We start from the raw sequence: 16698 nt of genomic DNA on the forward strand, positions 1-16698 counted from the left end.
GTACCCGGGCGCAGCCTCCAGTGGGTATAAAGGTGAGTTGGGGGGCTGGAGCCAGGGGCCAGCCATAACCACAGCTTTCTTTCGTTCATTAAGCCTTTACTGAGTAGCAAGGAGAAAGGGAGTGATGGTTGAAAAGTTCTTTTTCTTTCTTCCTTTTCTTTTCTTTTTCTTTTTCTTTCTTTTTTTTTTTTTTTGAGACAGGATCTCAATCTGTTGCCTGGGCTGCAGTGCAGTGGCACAATCATGGTTCACTGCAGCCTCGACTCCCCAGGCTCAAGTGATCCTCCCACCTCAACCTCCTGCGTAGCTAGGAGTACAGGTGCACACCACCACGCCAGGCTAATTTTTTTTTTTTTTTTTTTTGAGATGGAGTCTTGCTCTGTCATCAGGCTAGAGTGCAGTGGCATGATCGCAGCTCACTGCAACCTCTGCCTCTCGGGTTCAGCTGATTCCCGTGTCTCAGCCTTCCAAGTAGCTGGGACTCTGGTTGCACGCCACCATGCCTGGCTGCTTTTTTGTATTTTAGTAGAGACGGAGTTTCACCATGTTGGCCAGGATGGTCTCAATCTCCTGACCTCAAGTGATCCGCCCACCTCTGCCTTCCAAAGTGCTAGGATTACAGGTGTGAGCCACCGTGCCTGGCCCAGGCTAGTTTTTTGTATTTTTTGGAGAGATGGGATTTCTCCATGTTGCCCAGGCTGGTTTCCAAGTCTGCTCAAGCAATCAATCCTCCTGCCTTGGCCTCCCAACGTGCTGGAATTACAGGCGTAAGACACCGCGTCCAGCCTTGACAGTTTTACATGTGTTTTTTGTTTTTCCTCCAACTGGTCTGAGACATGTATCTGAATGAAGGGACAGTGAGATTTATTGCAGAAGGAATGCAACGACAACGAACAAGGTAAGAAGATTTTGAATAACAAAAAAAAAAAGATACCAGCCTTGCAAGCAGGCTGCTGTTTTCAGAGGTTTGTCTAAATTCCAGGATTTACCCCACTCATCTTAGTTAGATTTAGCTACTGTAAAAACACCAAGATAGTACTAGCTTAAACAAGACAGAAGGATATTTCTCTCATTTAAGAGTCTGGGCTGGCCGGGAGTGGTGGCTCATGCCTGTAATCCCAGCACTTTGGGAGACTGAGGTGGGCAGATCAGCCTGATGACAGAGCAAGACTCCATCTCAAAAAAAAAAAAAAAAAAAAAAATTAGCTTGGCATGGTGGTGGGCGCCTGTACTTACAGCTATTCAGGAGGCTGAGGTGGGAGTTCGAGATCAGCCAGGCCAACATGGTGAAACCCTGTCTCCACTAAAAATACAAAAAATCAGCCAGGCGTGGTGGTGGGCGCCTGTAATCCCAGGTACTTGGGAGGCTGAGGCAGGAGAATCACTTGAACCCAGGAGCTGGAGGTTGCAGTGTGCCAAGATCACGCCACTGAGCTCCAGCCCGGACGACAGAGTCAGACTCTGTCTCCAAAAAAAAAAAAAAAAAAAAAAAAGTCCAGACATAACCAGCCCAGGGCAACACTGGTCTTGCTGTTGGGGACCTAGGCCCCCTCCTACCCTTTCCACCAGTGACTTCCATCTCATGGTCTCAGATGGTTGCTGCAGTTCCTGCCTTCACATCCTTGCACCCAGTTGGTGACCAACAGAAGCGAGGAAGGAAAGGTGGAGGGCATGCCCCCTTTGTTTTGCAGGCACAACCAAAATTGTACTTATCACTTTGTTTCTTGTTTCATAAACCACAACTTACTCGTAAGTACACGTGGCAAGAGTAAGTGCTGCCGCTGGAGAATATTGTCTTTATCTGGGTTACCATGTAGTCAGCAAAAACGTGGGTCTTCCTTTCCTAAAGGACAGGCTCGGAAGGAATATTGGGGACAATTAGTTCCTGCCACACTCTTCAGCATATCAGCAACCAACCCCGGGCGCCAGGTGGTGTCCACTCACCTGATTCTCATTTCTGGCTGCCCCGGAGGCCATGAGGGAGGAGGCAGAGGAAGGCAGAGCAAGCAGATGTGAATCTAGTTCCCCACTCTGGGTGCTCTGGGCATGGCTGAGGGGTGGCGCAGAGGCAAGTGCACGCACTGCGGCCCCACATGGTCAGGCACGGAGGCCCGAGGCTCAGCTGTCCCAAACCAACCAGCCTTCCTGTACGGGTGTGGGCAGAGCCCAGGACAGCTGAGAGCCCGCAGGGAGGTGTCAGAGGGGCCCCTGAAACAGGGCAGGTGGCTCTGCCGAGTCTGTAGTTCAGATTCACAGGTAGGGATGCCACATTTAGCAAATGCATAGACAGCATCCTAGTTCAGTTTGAATTTTAGATAAATATGCAATCACTTTTTTTTTTTTTTTTTTTGAGACGGAGAGTCTCACTCTGTCACCCGGGCTGGAGTGCAGTGGCCAGATCTCAGCTCACTGCAAGCTCTGCCTCCCGGGTTTACACCATTCTCCTGCCTCAGCCTCCCAAGTAGCTGGAACTACAGGCGCCTGCCAACTCACCCGGCTAGTTTTTTGTATTTTTTAGTAGAGACGGGGTTTCACCGTGTTAGCCAGGATGGTCTCGATCTCCTGACCTCGTGATCCACCCGTCTCGGCCTCCCAAAGTGCTGGGATTACAGGCTTCAGCCACTGTGCCCGGCCGCAATCACTTTTTAATATAAGCTTGTCCTATGTCCCATGTGTCATTTATTTGGAATTCATATTTAACTGATTGCTCCGTATTTTATCTGGAAACCCTAGAAGGTTAGGATTTAGAGGACCCACTCAGGCCTCAAATGGGTCCAGAGCTCCAGCGTGAGCCAATGTGACCTCAAGGCAGACAGGGCCCCTCCAGTCTTGGCCTGACGCCCAAAGAGACCACGAGCCACAGGGGCTAACAAGACGCCATAAGATCTGAGTCTTCTCTGTCCTCAGGGGCGTGCAGGGCGGCCTTCGCCTTCTTGCTCTTCTAGACCAGGTGCCTACTCTTTGGAAAGGAGAGAAGAGAAGGGAGGTTTGGGCATATTTTCTCCCAGAGACTGAACATTACCCAAGGGCTGTTCAAAGTATCCCTTAGAACTGTTCTAACCTGGGTAGGATGAAAGTTTATCTATTTTTATTGGTAAACCGGAGGTGAGGGCTTGGGAACACCCGGTTAGATGCACACCAAATCACGACTGTCCACGTCTGGTGCACCCTGAACACAGCAGGAGGGAGCCTGCTGATCCACTGCCCTCGCTCACTGCAAGCTTCCCAGGGCTGAAGCCCCAGAGAAGAGGCCTTTGCCATCTCTGTCCTCCCCATGGGTCAGCGTCTCCTGCTTCTGATGGGCCCGTCCTTCTTGCCTAACTGGCTGGCCTGCACCATGGCCCATATTCAACAACCTTAGTCATAGCTCCCACCGTCGGCATTTATGGAAGCTTGGAGCCTCATAAAGTTCAAAGTCTGCAACGATAATAAAGGCCCAGTCAACTTGGCTTGGGCGGCAGCTGCAGCCCAGCACTGGAAGCTCCTAATTGTGGAGGAATGTTTGGGCCTGGAGGGAGGAGAGCCTTGGCTTGCCCTGTGGGGCCCAGCCTTGAGTTCTGGCTTCTCAGGGCTCTGTTCTATCATGTTTCCTGTGAACTCCTTCTGTGCCTAAGATGCTGGGCAGTGCCACTCTTGTAGAGGAGCCACTCCAGGCCCTGCACGCTTAGGGGCAGAGCAACTACTACCGTCAAGCACAGGCGTGGGGCTGTAGAAAGAAATCTGTGTTTCACTGGAAAACTATGCATCCTACATAGGACACCAGCTTCCACGTGGCCGGATACTAACCTACTAACCTTTCATTTTTTTTTTTTTTTTTTTTTTTGACGGAGTCTCCCTCTGTCACCCACCCAGGCTGGAGTGCAATGGCACCATCTCGGCTCATTGCAGCCTCTGCCTCCCGGGTTCCAGCTATTCTCCAGTCTCAGCCTCTTGGGTAGCTGGGATTACAGGCATGCACCACCACACCCGGCTAATTTTTGTATTTTTAGTAGAGATGGGTTTTCACCACGTTGGCCAGGCTGGTCTCGAACTCTTGACTTCAGGTGATCCGCCCGCCTCGGCCTCCCAAAGTGCTGGGATCACAGACCAGAGCCACCGCGCCCGGTCTGAAAATTATCTTTTAATAGGGATTAGCCGCATGAGTTAAAGTCTCATTTCCACCATTTGCTGACTTTGTGCCCTTTGGGAGATTGCTTAATCTCTCCGGGATACACCTCAATTTGCTTGCAAAGGAGGCTGGTGAGGCTAAAAAGAGAACTTGCAGACTGGGGCCTTCGGAAGCCTTCTAGAGCCTTCTAGAACCGTGGACTCAAATCCAATAATGGGCAACAGCAACAACGACGACGACGAACCCCGGGCTCAGAACTCGCCCAGGCCCCGCCCCTCACAGCCCCGCCCCGTCCTCGGCCCCGCCCCCGGCCTGTCGCCGCTACAAAGTCCCCGCCGGGGGGCAGCTGGCCAGAGTCGGCCCGGAGTCCCGTCCCAGGGCGGCGTCAGCGCTGCGCACTTCCCATTGGCCGAGCGCGGCGCGGGGGCGGGTCCGGGCCTGCGATTGGCTCTCGGCGGGCGCGGACGGTGTCATGGAGGCCGCGGCGGTGACGGTCACCCGGTCGGCTGCCCGGCGGCGGCGGGGGCGGCAGCTGCAGGAGGAGCAGGAGGAGCAGGAACCGCGGCCGCGGCGGCGGCGGCCGGGGAGGAGGTGGGGCTGTGGGGCCCGTGTGAGACCCGATCCGCGGGGCTGAGAGTCCGTGGCCCTGGGGCCCGAGGTTCCCCCGCACGGGCGCGCCGAGGGGCGAGGGGCCGGCGCCTGTGTCTGCTCCGTGCACAGCAGGGGACAGCGGGTGGCAGCGCCCCTCCGCTCGGTCAGTCCTTCCGTCCCCGCGCCACTGCCGGGCAGCGGCCTCCGGCCCCCGTGCCTGACCTCCGTCCATCTCAGAAATGCGGGTGCAAACTCGAGTGGCCACGGGGCCCGGCGGGAATCCCGGGGCCCCGGCCAGACCCCTGCCTCCCACGTCGCTGGTCTATGCGGAAGATCCCGGCGGCGGTGCTCATGGCTCAGTGGATGCCGGCTGGTGGAGGGGGTGGCCTCCTGCAGGGGTGACACTAGAACTGAGTCTTTGGGGAGGAGGAAGCCTTCAGTAGGTGGAGAATGGGGAGTAGGGTATCCAACTGGGGGGAACAGAAAGGGCCAAAGCACAGAGATAGAAAGGGAGGAACATGCGCCTCTGGGCTGGGCTTCCTTCCTTTGGGGGGCACCTGCCCGCCCAGTAAACCTCCCCCTCGGTACGTTGTGGGGGGAAAAGTTAGAAACACAGACATGGCTTCCAGAAACAGCAGCCGTAGCTGTTTCTAAACCCAAAGCAGTGAGACTGCTGAGCTTTTCAGATCTCATGAGGATGGGATGGAGGCTGGCTGCTGGGAAAGGTATTTTGGGACAGGAGGAATGTGGAGATGGCTTTTTCCCTCCTAGTGGGGAATGACAGGTGACAAAGGTGACCTGGTGTGGGATTGTTCTGAGAAGGCCTGGGAGGGGCGGCTGAAGTATAAGGACATCGACAAGGGAGGGGGCTTCGGAAAAGGAAAGTGGAGAGGAACAACTTCTGGGCATCTCTGTTTGAATCTGTCCCCCACCCCTGCAGTTGTTGGGGTCTCCCAATGTCATTCTGGAGGCCCTGGGTCAGTGTTTGGTGGTGGCAGATGTTACAGAGGACTCTTTGCAACAGGCCTCTGAATGGCAGTGGGGTGATGGCAGATGTCAGCTCAGTGAGCAAAGAAGTGGCCTTGGGCGTTGGTAGATTTAGAGAATCTCAATGTTGGTGCCGTGGCCCATAAATAGCCACTGCAGTGTCTTCTTACTGCTCTTAAAATAATAATAAGTTTTTAGGTCAGGCGTGGTGGCTCATGCCTATAATCCCAGCACTTGGGCGGCTGACGCGGGTGTTCACCTGAGTTCAGGATTTTAAGAACAGCCTGGCCAACATGGTGAAACTCAGTCTCTACTAAAAGTACAAAATTAGTCAGGCGTGGTGGCAGACACCTGTAATCCCAGCTACTCGGGAGGCTGAGGCAGGAGACTCCCTTGAACCCGGGAAGTGGAGGTTGCAGTGAGCCGAGATCTCACCACCTCACTCCAGCCTGGGTGACAGAGCAAGACTCTCAATCAATCAATTTTTAAAAGAAAGCGATTTGAGATGTATTTAGGAGCTTTCCATGTTAATGTACCAAAGGAACTCTTTCCCCCTGTAGCATACATCGGTGAACAGCATGGAAGGCACTTAGGGAAGTGTGGCCTATAGAGAAAGCCTGGCCTCTGCTCTTAGGACCTGAAACTGTCTGGTACTTTTGGTATTTGGATATTGCACCTTGGCCATAGAAAATCCTGGAGACCCTGTGAAGTATGTATGTCTGGTCTTTGGAGTATGGTATTTGGGTGGCTGCTTTAGAGGGTAAGGTTTATTCTATTTTTTGTTTTTTGTTTTTTGAGATGGAGTCTCGTTCTGTTGCCCAAGTTGGAGTATAGTGGCGCAATCCTGGCTTACTGCAACCTTCACCTCTTGGGTTCACGTGATTTTGCCTGCCTCAGCCTCCCGAGGTGCTGGGATTACAGGTGTGCGCCACCACACCCGACTAATTTCTGTATTAGTAGAGATGGGGTTTTGCCATGTTGGCCAGGCTGGTCTTGAACTCCTGACCTCAGGTGATCCTCCTGCCTTGGCTTTCCAAAGTGTTGGGATTACAGGCATGAGCCACTGCCTCTGGCCTAGAGTAAGGTTTATTCTTAGGAGTAATCATTGGCACGTGTGTCCTTGCAGAAGCCAAGGCCTGGTTGCTAATACAGGTAACCTTAGGACTATCACACGGCACTTCCTTGCATTATACAATGTTTCTATAGTTAATATTAAATAACGTAAGGCAGAGAATGTCTGTCCCTCTGTATTTAGATGAAACTGACCCATTTGCTTCTAAGTGTTCTTGCCTATTTATGTTTTTGTTTATAAACGTACAACTCCTTCTTTGCTTAGGATCAAAGATGATGAGGAAGAGACAGTCTTTCGAGAGGTGGTCAGTTTTTCCCCGGACCCCCTGCCAGGTGAGGAGACAGAGGCTCTGAATACTGACTCCACCTTCACGCCTGGGGCTTTGGGGCAGGTCAGCCCCCACCCCCTCTCATGTTCCTTCTCTGTTATTGTCAAAACATTTCGATTAATCTTATAATAATTTCCATTAATTGCTCAATGTTTCTGTCCTCGGACCAGTTAGATACTATGACAAGGACACCACCAAACCTGTCAGCTTTTACTTGTCATCGCTGGAGGAACTCTTGGCGTGGACACCCCGCATGGAGGATGGCTTTAACGTGGCCCTGGAGCCCCTGGCGTGTCGCCAGCCCCCTCTGAGCAGCCAGAGGCCCCGGACTTTGTTGTGTCATGACATGATGGGGGGGTATCTGGACGACAGGTGAGGACCTGGCCTTACATTGATGTTGCTTACATTGATTATTTTTCTTTGCTGGGGTGGGGGCTGGAGGGGCAGGAGAGAGTGCCATGTGTAGAAAGAGCACTGGGCGGGGAGTCAGGAGACGGGCATTGGAGGGACTGAACTAACTGCGAGAGGAAGGCAGGCCCCAGTGTTTCATCCGTAAAAAGGGAAGATTGGGCTGGGCTTGGCCCAGCACTTTGGGAGTCAAGGCAGGGGGATCACCTGAGGTCAGGAGTTTGAGACCAGCCTGGCCAACGTGGCGAAACTCTGCCCCTACTAAAAATAGAAAAATTAGCCAGGCGTGGTGGTAGGTGCCTGTAATCCCAGCTACTTAGGGGGCTAATGCAGGAGAATCGCTTGAACCAGAGAGGCAGAGATTGCAGTGAGCCAAGATTGCACCACTACACTCCAGCCTGGGCAACAGAGTGAGACTCTGTCTCAAAAAAAAAAAAAAAAAAAAAAGGGAAGATTGGATTAGGCAGTGTCTTATGTCCTTTTCAGCTCTAGAATCATTTGACTCCTTGAACCTCCTCAACTTGGAGGCTGGTAGATGGGACAGGGCACGGCAGGCAGGGGGTCCTCTTCAGCTGCCTGCCCCCAGCCTCACCCCCTCACTTGTTTTTTTTGTTCATCACCTTCTTCCCTTAAGCTCTCATCCTGTTCTGGGTCGCTGGGTTCTGGCTTTGATGCACAGAGGTGTTACACGCCCCACCCACCCCAGCTGCCGATGTCCCATCCAAAGCTGCATTGGAGTCCACGTGGTGCTTTTACATGTCCACAAAACAATCTTGGACCCTGTGACTGATGGGAAGGCTTGAGTCAGAGCCAACCATCAAGGTAGAGACAGAGGCAGGTGGTGAAACCTTGGGCACAGCTCACACGGCTGCCAGCCCCAACCGTCGAGTTCCAGGAGACTGTCCTGAGGGACTGCCTACCCCTCCACATACAGCGGGAAGCCGGAGACGGGACTTTGACATGAGCCTTCCTACTTCCCCTCCTTTCTCTCCTTTGTTCATCTGCCCACAGGGGTTCGCCATGCTCGTCCATTAGATGCAATGGCAAATGCCTGATGCCCCAGTCAGAATGCTCTGCCTGTGGCTGCGGGAGTGGCGCTGGTTCCTGCCCCTCCCTGCCTGCACCTTGCTTGGACACAGCAGGCTTCCAGGGAGTCTTGACTGAATGGAACTAAAGAGAAATCTTTGGGGACACCCTGCGGTCTCTGGGTCCTTATTCTGCTTCCTGGGACCCGACTCTGTTTCTTTTTTTCTATATTTTGAGACAGGGTCTTACTCTGTCACCCAGGCTGGAGTGCAGTGGTGCAATCTGGGCTCACTCCAGCCTTGACCTCCCGGGCTCAAGCGGTTCTCCCACTTTAGCCCCCCAAGTAGCTGGGACTACAGGTGCGCACCACCACACCTGGCTAATTTTTCCAGTTTTTGGGGGGAGAGACGGGGTTTTGCCATGTTGCCCAGGCTGGTCTTAAACTCCTGGGCTCAAGTGATCCACCTGCCTTGGCCTCCCAAAGTGCTGGGAATAAAGGCATGAATGAGCTGCCGTGGCCAGCCCTATTCTGTTTCTTTCCCCAGGTTCATTCAGGGCTCGGTGGTGCAGACTCCCTATGCTTTCTACCACTGGCAGTGCATCGACGTCTTTGTGTACTTCAGCCACCATACCGTCACCATCCCCCCGGTGGGCTGGACCAACGCTGCCCACAAGCATGGGGTCTGTGTGCTGGGTAAGAGCCAAGGACTCACCTCTGTGTCAGCCAGACTCCTCAGCTAACCAGCCAGGGGACCCCGTGATTAGGAGGCGCAGGCTTTGCCTGCTTCTCAGTGCACAGAGCCCCTTGCTGGGGGCCGCCTCGGTTGGTCAGGACAGCCATCTGCAGGAGTTTTCTGGAAAGGACCAGACAGTATTTTCAGCGTTTCAGACCAGTGAGTCACTGTGGTGATTATTGGAGTGACAGCAGGTAAACAAATAGGCAGGGCCATGTTCCAGTAAAATTGCATTTACAAACACAGGTAGTAGCGGGCATTGGCCCGGGGCCACGGTTTGCCGATTCCTGGGTCAGAACAGTGCTGCTCAGGCTTTAGCCTCAATCACAGTCGCTTCCATCACCAGGATTGCTGGTCCCCATCGGCAGAGTGTCTGGTTCACGGGATATATGGATATATGGGGATTTTAATGTCTACCAAGTGGTCAGGTGATACTGAGGCTGCCGGTTCCAGAACCTCACTTTGAAAACCAGCAGGTCAAGGGAAGGTGATTCCCGTGGCCGACCTTGTTTCTCTCCTGTCCTCACAGGGACTTTCATCACGGAGTGGAACGAAGGGGGAAGGCTCTGTGAAGCCTTCCTGGCCGGGGACAAGCGCTCGTACCAGGCAGTGGCCGACAGGCTGGTCCAGATCGCGCAGTTTTTTCGTTTCGATGGCTGGCTGATCAACATCGAGAACTCTCTGAGTGTGAGCGCCCAGCCCTCACCCACCTCCCCGCCCCTTGCTGTGTTGCCGCCCACCTCCACCTCTTTCCTTCCTTGGCCTCACCTCGCCCCACACCTGGGCTGCAGGTTGCAGCAGTAAGCCATTTCTCGCCTCCCAGGCAGTGCCAACTCCGAAATCTTAGTTACTCGCAGTGAGACGGAATCTCCTTCGACTGTTTCCAGCAAGCGTGCTTGGCCGGCTCTCACGTTTCCCGCGCTGTCTGTGAGCCCGCCTTTCCTTTTCCGCGCTCTGCTCTGGGCTGGGGGTGTGGCTTCCTTCTCAGGGCACCCTCCCCTTTCGGTGCGCTCTGTCTTTTCCTGACTTCTGCGTTCATGTTCTTCCTGCCACAGTAAGAAAGGGGAGTCGTCTGTTTGGCTGGACTCCACTTTTGGGGCTGTGGCGGGGAGGGCCTTTCAGAACTGCAGCTTCACCTGTGGATCTGTTTGCTCTGCGTCCCCCTGTCAGCGCCGGATACTTCTCATGATAGACGGATCTGGGGCTCACCGAGGCTCTCACCTCGTTTTCAGCTGGCCGCCGTGGGGAACACGCCTCCTTTCCTGTGGTACCTGACCACACAGCTGCACCGACAGGTCCCGGGGGGCCTGGTGCTCTGGTATGACAGTGTGGTGCAGAGTGGGCAGCTCAAATGGCAAGACGAACTCAACCAGCACAACAGGTGAGCCTGCCGATGGGCGCCATGAGGGGGCGGGTGCTGCGAGGGGCGGGTGCCGCAAGGGGCTGGCGCAATCTCCCTCATGAAGGCAGCGCATATATGACTGCATTGGGTAAAAAGAGGGAGAAGGTAGGCCAGGTGTGGCGGCCTACCCAGCACTTTGGGAGGCCAAGGCGGACGGATCACGAGGTCAGGAGATCGAGACCATCCTGGCTAACACGGTGAAACCCCATCTCTACTAAAAATACAAAAAAATTAGCTGGGCGTGGTGGCGGGCGCCTGTAGTCCCAGCTACTCGGGAGGCTGAAGCAGGAGAATGGCATGAACCTGGGAGGTGGAGCTTGCAGTGAGCCAAGATCGTGCCACTGCACTCCAGTCTGGGCGACAGAGCGAGACTCCGTCTCAAAAAGGCAAAGAGTTCTCTTAACATCCTGAGCCTCAGCAGACACCATGGATGGTGGGCGAGGGTTTCAGGTCACCATCTGGGGTTGCTTCCTGCCCCTGGGGGACAGGCCATGTCCTAGGTCCTGGAGGTAGCTCCCAGCCCGTGAGTCATAGGTGCCTCTGAGTTGTAGGAGGGCAAAGGCTGAGGCTGCGCAGGTGGAGGGGGTGGCCCTGTCCCTCTGGGCTCTAGGAGGGAAAGCCTGCTGTGGGTGGGGTGGGGTGGGGTGGCCCCGTCCCTCTGAGTACTAGGAGGGGAAGGGCTGAGGCTGCGGGGTTGGCGGGGGATGGCCCTGTCCTTCTCGGCCTGGGCCTCACAGCAGGTCCTTGTTGCTTCTCAGGGTCTTCTTTGATTCCTGCGACGGCTTCTTCACCAACTATAACTGGCGGGAGGAGCACTTGGAGCGGATGCTGGGGCAGGCTGGCGAGCGCCGGGCTGACGTGTACGTGGGTGTGGACGTGTTTGCTCGGGGGAACGTGGTCGGAGGCCGATTCGACACAGACAAGGTGGGTGGTGGTTTTCGCCCAAGGGCCAGTGGCCCAGTGCCTCCCCTGGGACCTCATTTCCTCATGGACCTTCCATTCCCGTCTTCACCTCAAAGGAACGACATCAGCTCTTCTTCCCAGAGTGGGTACCCCGTGGCACTGAGAAACAAGGTGTCCTGCCCAGGCCAAGCTGTGTCCCCACTGAAACCCCTTTCCTGGCTATTTCTACAATTGGATAATGTATTTTTGTGTGGGTGTTACCAGACAGAGGTGCGCTGTTCCTCCACTGTCTGGTCCTTGGCGGGCCTAGGCCTCCTGTCCCAGCTGCGTTCCTTGACCTTCCCCCCAAGGGAAGCCTGCGCAGACGCAGAGGGGCCTGCAGTGCCTCTCACAGCCGCTCGGGGGTGAGGAAGGGGGAAGCGCCCAGGCTTTGGAGTCATGGCAAGGGAGCATTTTTTGGCGTCATACCAGCACGGAGGAAGGAGCAGGACTGGGCCGGTGCCCCTGGCGTGGGATGCACAGGGCTCTGCCTGCCTCTGGCTTGTCAGTCCTGCCCCTTCCCAGAGCCCCAGGGATGTTCTCAGCCCTTAATTTAGCTTTAAATGAGTAAATTAATCCGATAACTAAAGAGCCTCTTTACTGCCCGTGATTCTGATAATCGAATGAGGTGTGCCAGAGGACGATGGGACCGCGCGGCCACAGCCAGTTAGCGTCCAGCTCCTGCCCCCTGCCCTTGCAGCATCGCTGACCGCCTCTCCGGCGCCCTCTTCTGGTCGGCTTGTGGAATGATGGGGGTGATGCCCAGCAGCCCCCAAGTGCAGCTAGGAGAGGGGGGTTGGACAGCTTCCCCCTCCTGTTTCCGAGCTGCCCTGAGAGCCCCCACCCCACGTCACTGGTGTCCAGGAGCCTGTCTGGACTCTATGGTCCTGATGTGCCCAGCGTCGCCCTCTGTCTCCTCAGTCGTTGGAGCTGATCCGAAAGCATGGGTTCTCCGTGGCTCTGTTTGCCCCCGGCTGGGTGTACGAGTGTCTCGAGAAGAAGGATTTCTTCCAGAACCAGGACAAGTGAGTCCTGCCCTCCTGGGTGCTTAGTGCAGGCTGATGGGAGGGAGGGTTTCTGGTTTCTCTGACAGGACACGTTTGTGCTCTTTAGTGACCCTTCCTAAGTCGGGGGGTGGTTAAGGCAGGATGATGGGGGAAGAAACCAGCACCCTGGCTGCTTCTAGGCAGGGACCAAACCCAGCGACTGCTTCCTGCAGACTTGTGTTTGCAGCATATCCGTAGCCAGGGAGGCTGCAGTCCTCCCAGAAGTCCTGTCTTGGAGGGTGCAGGATGGCCTTGAGTTTCCACCAGCAAGTTTGAGGGACACTGAGAGGCTCCCTCCCTTCCTCCGGGCCGAGCTGTTGCCCCCACATCTCTGGCAGGTTCTGGGGCCGGCTGGAGCGCTATCTGCCCACACATAGCATCTGCTCCTTGCCGTTCGTCACGTCCTTCTGCCTGGGCCTGGGTGCACGGAGGGTCTGCTATGGCCAGGTGGGTGGCGTCTTCCCTCCGTGTCTGTTCTCTGGCCTCAGCTGGGACAGGTGGGAGGAGCCTGGGACTTGCCAGCAGGCGTGGTGGTGGTCTTGCCCTTCCCTGCCGCTCCGGGCACACCTGCTCTGTTGGCCTCTGCTGAGTGCCCCTGTTCTGCCCTTTTCAGGAGGAGGCGGTGGGGCCCTGGTACCACCTGAGTGCCCAGGAGATCCAGCCCTTGTTTGGAGAACACAGGCTGGGAGGGGATGGCCGGGGCTGGGTGAGGACGCACTGCTGCCTGGAGGATGCCTGGCACGGAGGCAGCTCCCTGCTCGTCCGGGGTGTGATCCCACCGGAGGTTGGAAATGTGGCCGTGAGGTGGGTGAGTGATGGGGGATGGTGGGTCCACCAGCTTCTCCCATCACACGTGGTGGCCGTGGAACTGGACAGATGGGGCAGTGGAGGCCAGAACAAGGACAGAGGACAGACCTCTGGTTTTTGGTTTTTTAAAATTGTGGTCAAAAATGCATTAACATGAAATTTACCATCTTGACCATGTTTAAGTGAACAGTACGGGAGTGTTATTCTGCGTACGTTGCTATGTGACAGATCCCTAGAACTGTGTCATCTTGTAGGACTGGACTCTCCCCATTGCACATTAGCCCCCCCATCCTCCCCCAGCCCCCGAAAGCCACCCCTTTACTCTGCATTTGTGAGTTTGGATACTTTAGATGCCCCATATGAGGGAATCCCATATGGTATTTCAGAACTGAGATCTTTCAACCCACAAAAGAATCTGGCCTTGGGGTAGGGCTTGTCCCCTGGCCACGGACAGGAGCATGATGTGGGAGTGTTTGGCACCCAGGTCCTCTGTTCCTGGAGGGAGGGGCTGGCGGATGCAATTTGGAGCTGGCTTCAATTTCTCAGTGGTCTCTCCACGGCACTCACCGCAGGACCTTTCTTCCCAGGTTATTTTCCCTGCAGGCCCCAGTGCCACCCAAGATTTTCCTGTCCATGGTGTATAAGCTTGAGGGGCCCACAGACGTCACGGTTGCTTTAGAGCTAACCACAGGGGATGCCAGCAGCTGCCACATCGGTGGCATCTCAGTGTTGAACGGTGAGGCAGTGGGGCCCAGGCCTGCCTCTGCCCGGCGGGGAGAGCTCAGGGCAGAGAAGTGTGGAGAGGCTCCTGGGGTGTGGGGAGGAGCTGGTGTGGACAGTGGAGGGTAAATCCCGCCTTTGCTGGAGTCAGGGCAGCTTGTGGTTGAGGCCTGGACAGGGAGGATTCACTTCTCAGCCACACCCTCTGCCCTGTGGCCTCGTCGGCAGCTGAGGCTCCTGTGCAGGGTGGACATGGGCCCCTTCCAGAGGCCTGAGCTGCACACAGGCTTGCTGCTGACCATGGCGAGGAGAGGGTCGAGTGAACGGGGTGGGGGAGACAGCAGGCTGGAAGATGCCGGGATGAGTGAGAGCGTGGCTGAGCCCAGACATGCGTTTCATTCACCGAGCTCCTCTGGAGCCCTTCCTGGTGGCTTCTCCGGACCTGTGAGCCTCTGGCCTAACCGGGCGGTCTTCTCTGCACTCCTGCGGCTCCCTTGGCGGTCCTTCTCAATGCCTTTTCCTTTGAGATTCTCCCTTTGCAAGTCCCATGTCTTTCTCCAGCAGAAACAAGCTCAAGACACAGCCTCCGACCCCTCCGGGTGCCCCCTACGAAGCTGGCCAGATGGGTGGGCCGCTGCGGCCGGCAGCTGAGCAGGGGCTGGGTCCAGCAGTAAGTCCCTCTCCTTCCTCACGTCCCTCACCCCACTCAAGTCTCTGTTGGGAAACCCCAGAGCTGGAGGGATGGAGGGGCCCTGGGCTGGTCTTCAGGTTTTGGGCAGCTCTGAGACGGAAGCCCAGGACAGCTGCTGGGAGCCCTGCGGTCGGCCTAGGGTCCCCACCGACCCTGGGACGGATCTCCCTTCTGCTGTGGCTTGGGGCCTCTGGACGGCTCACCCCGGAGCCGCTGGGCTGAACCCGGCCTGTGATCAGCCCTTTCGCCCGCAGCTGCTACGAGGTGAGCCTGCGTGGGTGCCTGCTGCTAGACCTCCTCGTGTGCTTCTCACGGCCGCCAGGTAGTCGGGAGGAGGAGAGCTTCACCTGTCGGCTTGGAGAGATCCAGGTAATGCTTCCCAGAGGGGCTCAGGCTGGGCTGGCCGTTTGTCCAGCTAGAGTGGGGGTGGAGGCTACCCCCAGGCCGCTCCCTTCTCAGGTTCCGTAGGGAACTGGGGTGGAGGAGTCAGGGAGGGGAAATGTGTGGGTGGGGGCGCCCTCTCCCTGCCCCTGGGCGTCCGACCGTGCTGAGCCTTCTCTCCTGCCAGGTGGTGGACGCTGCCAGCCTGCTGGCCCCTCTGCCCCAGGTGGAGACTGTCACCATCTCTCAGGTCCGCTGGCAGCCGGCCGCCTCTGAGCAGGAGGGGCCCCCTTCTCTACTCCAGCTCAGCTGCACCCTGCACTGGTCTTTCCTCCTCTCACAAGTCCGTTGCTTCCGAATCCACTACTGGGGAGGGACGAGTGATGACTCTCCGGGCAGGGAGCTGCCGAGGCCAGAGATGCCCACGTTCCTGGGGTTGGCTTTTGCCACCCAGTACCGGATAGTGGACCTGCTGGTGGAAGCCGCTGGGCCCGGTCAGGACCGTCGCGTGGAGTTTCTGGTGGAGCCTGTCCCGAAGGAAGGGTTCCGGGTACCTCAGACCGAGTGGGGCAGGGCGGCTCTGCTTTATTCAGGCCCCGCATGAGTGGATGCTAAAGCCGGATGGTCTCCTGGCCTCCGGCTGAGGCCTCTTCCCGGCTCTCTGCTCCTGGCCTGCGCTGGACCTGCTACGTGCCGGCAGTGGCGGCGAGACCCCGGTCCCGGGGCTGGGGGAGGACCCCTGGCTGAATGCTGTGGATTTCTGGCTGGGGGTGGTGGGAACAGGAAACCAGGCCGTGGGATCGCAGCGTTGGTTACTGCGAGGCGAGTGGCCCTCTGTTTCTGCCTTGTCTCTCCCCACGGTACATGGTTCCCAGGTGAAAATGAAAGGAGGGGAAGAAGTTGAGAAAATTCTATAAAGAGTATTTCCTAATAGGCTGCAAGATGCTAATGCTGAGAATGACATTTTCTTTCCTGCAGATGAAACTATTAGAAAGGCTCTTAGATTGTGGCAGGTAGGCTTTGGAGCAGGCCCCAGGACGTTTCCAAGGATGCGGACGAGCTACAGCAGCTCCTGGGGTGGGGCTGCCTGCGGGATGGCGGGAGAGGATGCCCCGGAGAACCCTCCTCGTGGTGGGAAAGGCCCTTTTCCCTGAGGATTGGGCATTCCGGGCCAGCCGGCGCCGGCTTCGTGCCTCCACGTGGCCAGCCTCAGCTGCTGCGTGTTTCCTGGTGTTGGCAATTTACCGCGCTGCTGCGTGTGAGGTCATCTCCGGAGCGTTTGCAGCAGCCCCTGGCTCTGCTACGCCTTCTTCCGGGCTGTGGGCTGCAGGGAAGTGGCTCTGGGGCAGTCTGCACTGTGGCCCTGCCTCTGCCCAGCGAGAGGCTGTGGGCTCTGGACAAGCTGCCCTTCAGGCTCGGGTAGCGGGTCAGTCCAGGCAGGAAGCAGCACCTGCC

At 56.5% G+C, this 16698-nt stretch overlaps 1 protein-coding gene across 7 annotated transcripts; it reads left to right on the forward strand.

Annotated features, from left to right (window-relative positions):
• The first annotated feature begins 4548 nt into the window (after positions 1-4548).
• On the forward strand, positions 4549-16192 carry ENGASE (endo-beta-N-acetylglucosaminidase). 7 transcript variants are annotated; one of them, XM_077973124.1, is made up of 15 exons: positions 6245-6395; positions 6485-6607; positions 7023-7090; positions 7257-7458; positions 9066-9214; positions 9784-9941; positions 10487-10635; positions 11415-11580; positions 12520-12623; positions 12983-13091; positions 13258-13448; positions 14039-14187; positions 14733-14841; positions 15117-15231; positions 15431-16192. In XM_077973124.1, exons 4-15 carry the CDS (start codon positions 7340-7342, stop codon positions 15845-15847), a joined length of 1935 nt encoding a protein of 644 aa, XP_077829250.1. In that variant the 5' UTR covers positions 6245-6395; positions 6485-6607; positions 7023-7090; positions 7257-7339; the 3' UTR covers positions 15848-16192. The 7 variants fall into 7 exon arrangements, with proteins under 7 accessions (XP_014975976.3, XP_014975977.3, XP_014975978.3 ...); XM_077973125.1 differs by having other exon boundaries at positions 14736-14841; XM_077973127.1 differs by having other exon boundaries at positions 6247-6395; positions 7261-7458; positions 14736-14841.
• Positions 16193-16698: the final 506 nt, after the last annotated feature.

This window comes from Macaca mulatta, chromosome 16 (assembly GCF_049350105.2).
Source record: "Macaca mulatta isolate MMU2019108-1 chromosome 16, T2T-MMU8v2.0, whole genome shotgun sequence".
NCBI classification, from domain to species: Eukaryota; Metazoa; Chordata; class Mammalia; order Primates; family Cercopithecidae; genus Macaca; species Macaca mulatta.

Bases quoted from the DNA above. Each gene is read 5' to 3' on its own strand.
- ENGASE (XM_015120490.3), top strand. From the start codon at position 4,581: ATGGAGGCCGCGGCGGTGACGGTCACCCGGTCGGCTGCCCGGCGGCGG. The intron at 4,700-7,022 runs GTGGGGCTGTGG...TTCTTTGCTTAG, and splicing joins CGGCGGCGGCCGGGGAGGAG to GATCAAAGATGATGAGGAAG. The intron at 10,636-11,414 runs GTGAGCCTGCCG...GTTGCTTCTCAG, and splicing joins GAACTCAACCAGCACAACAG to GGTCTTCTTTGATTCCTGCG.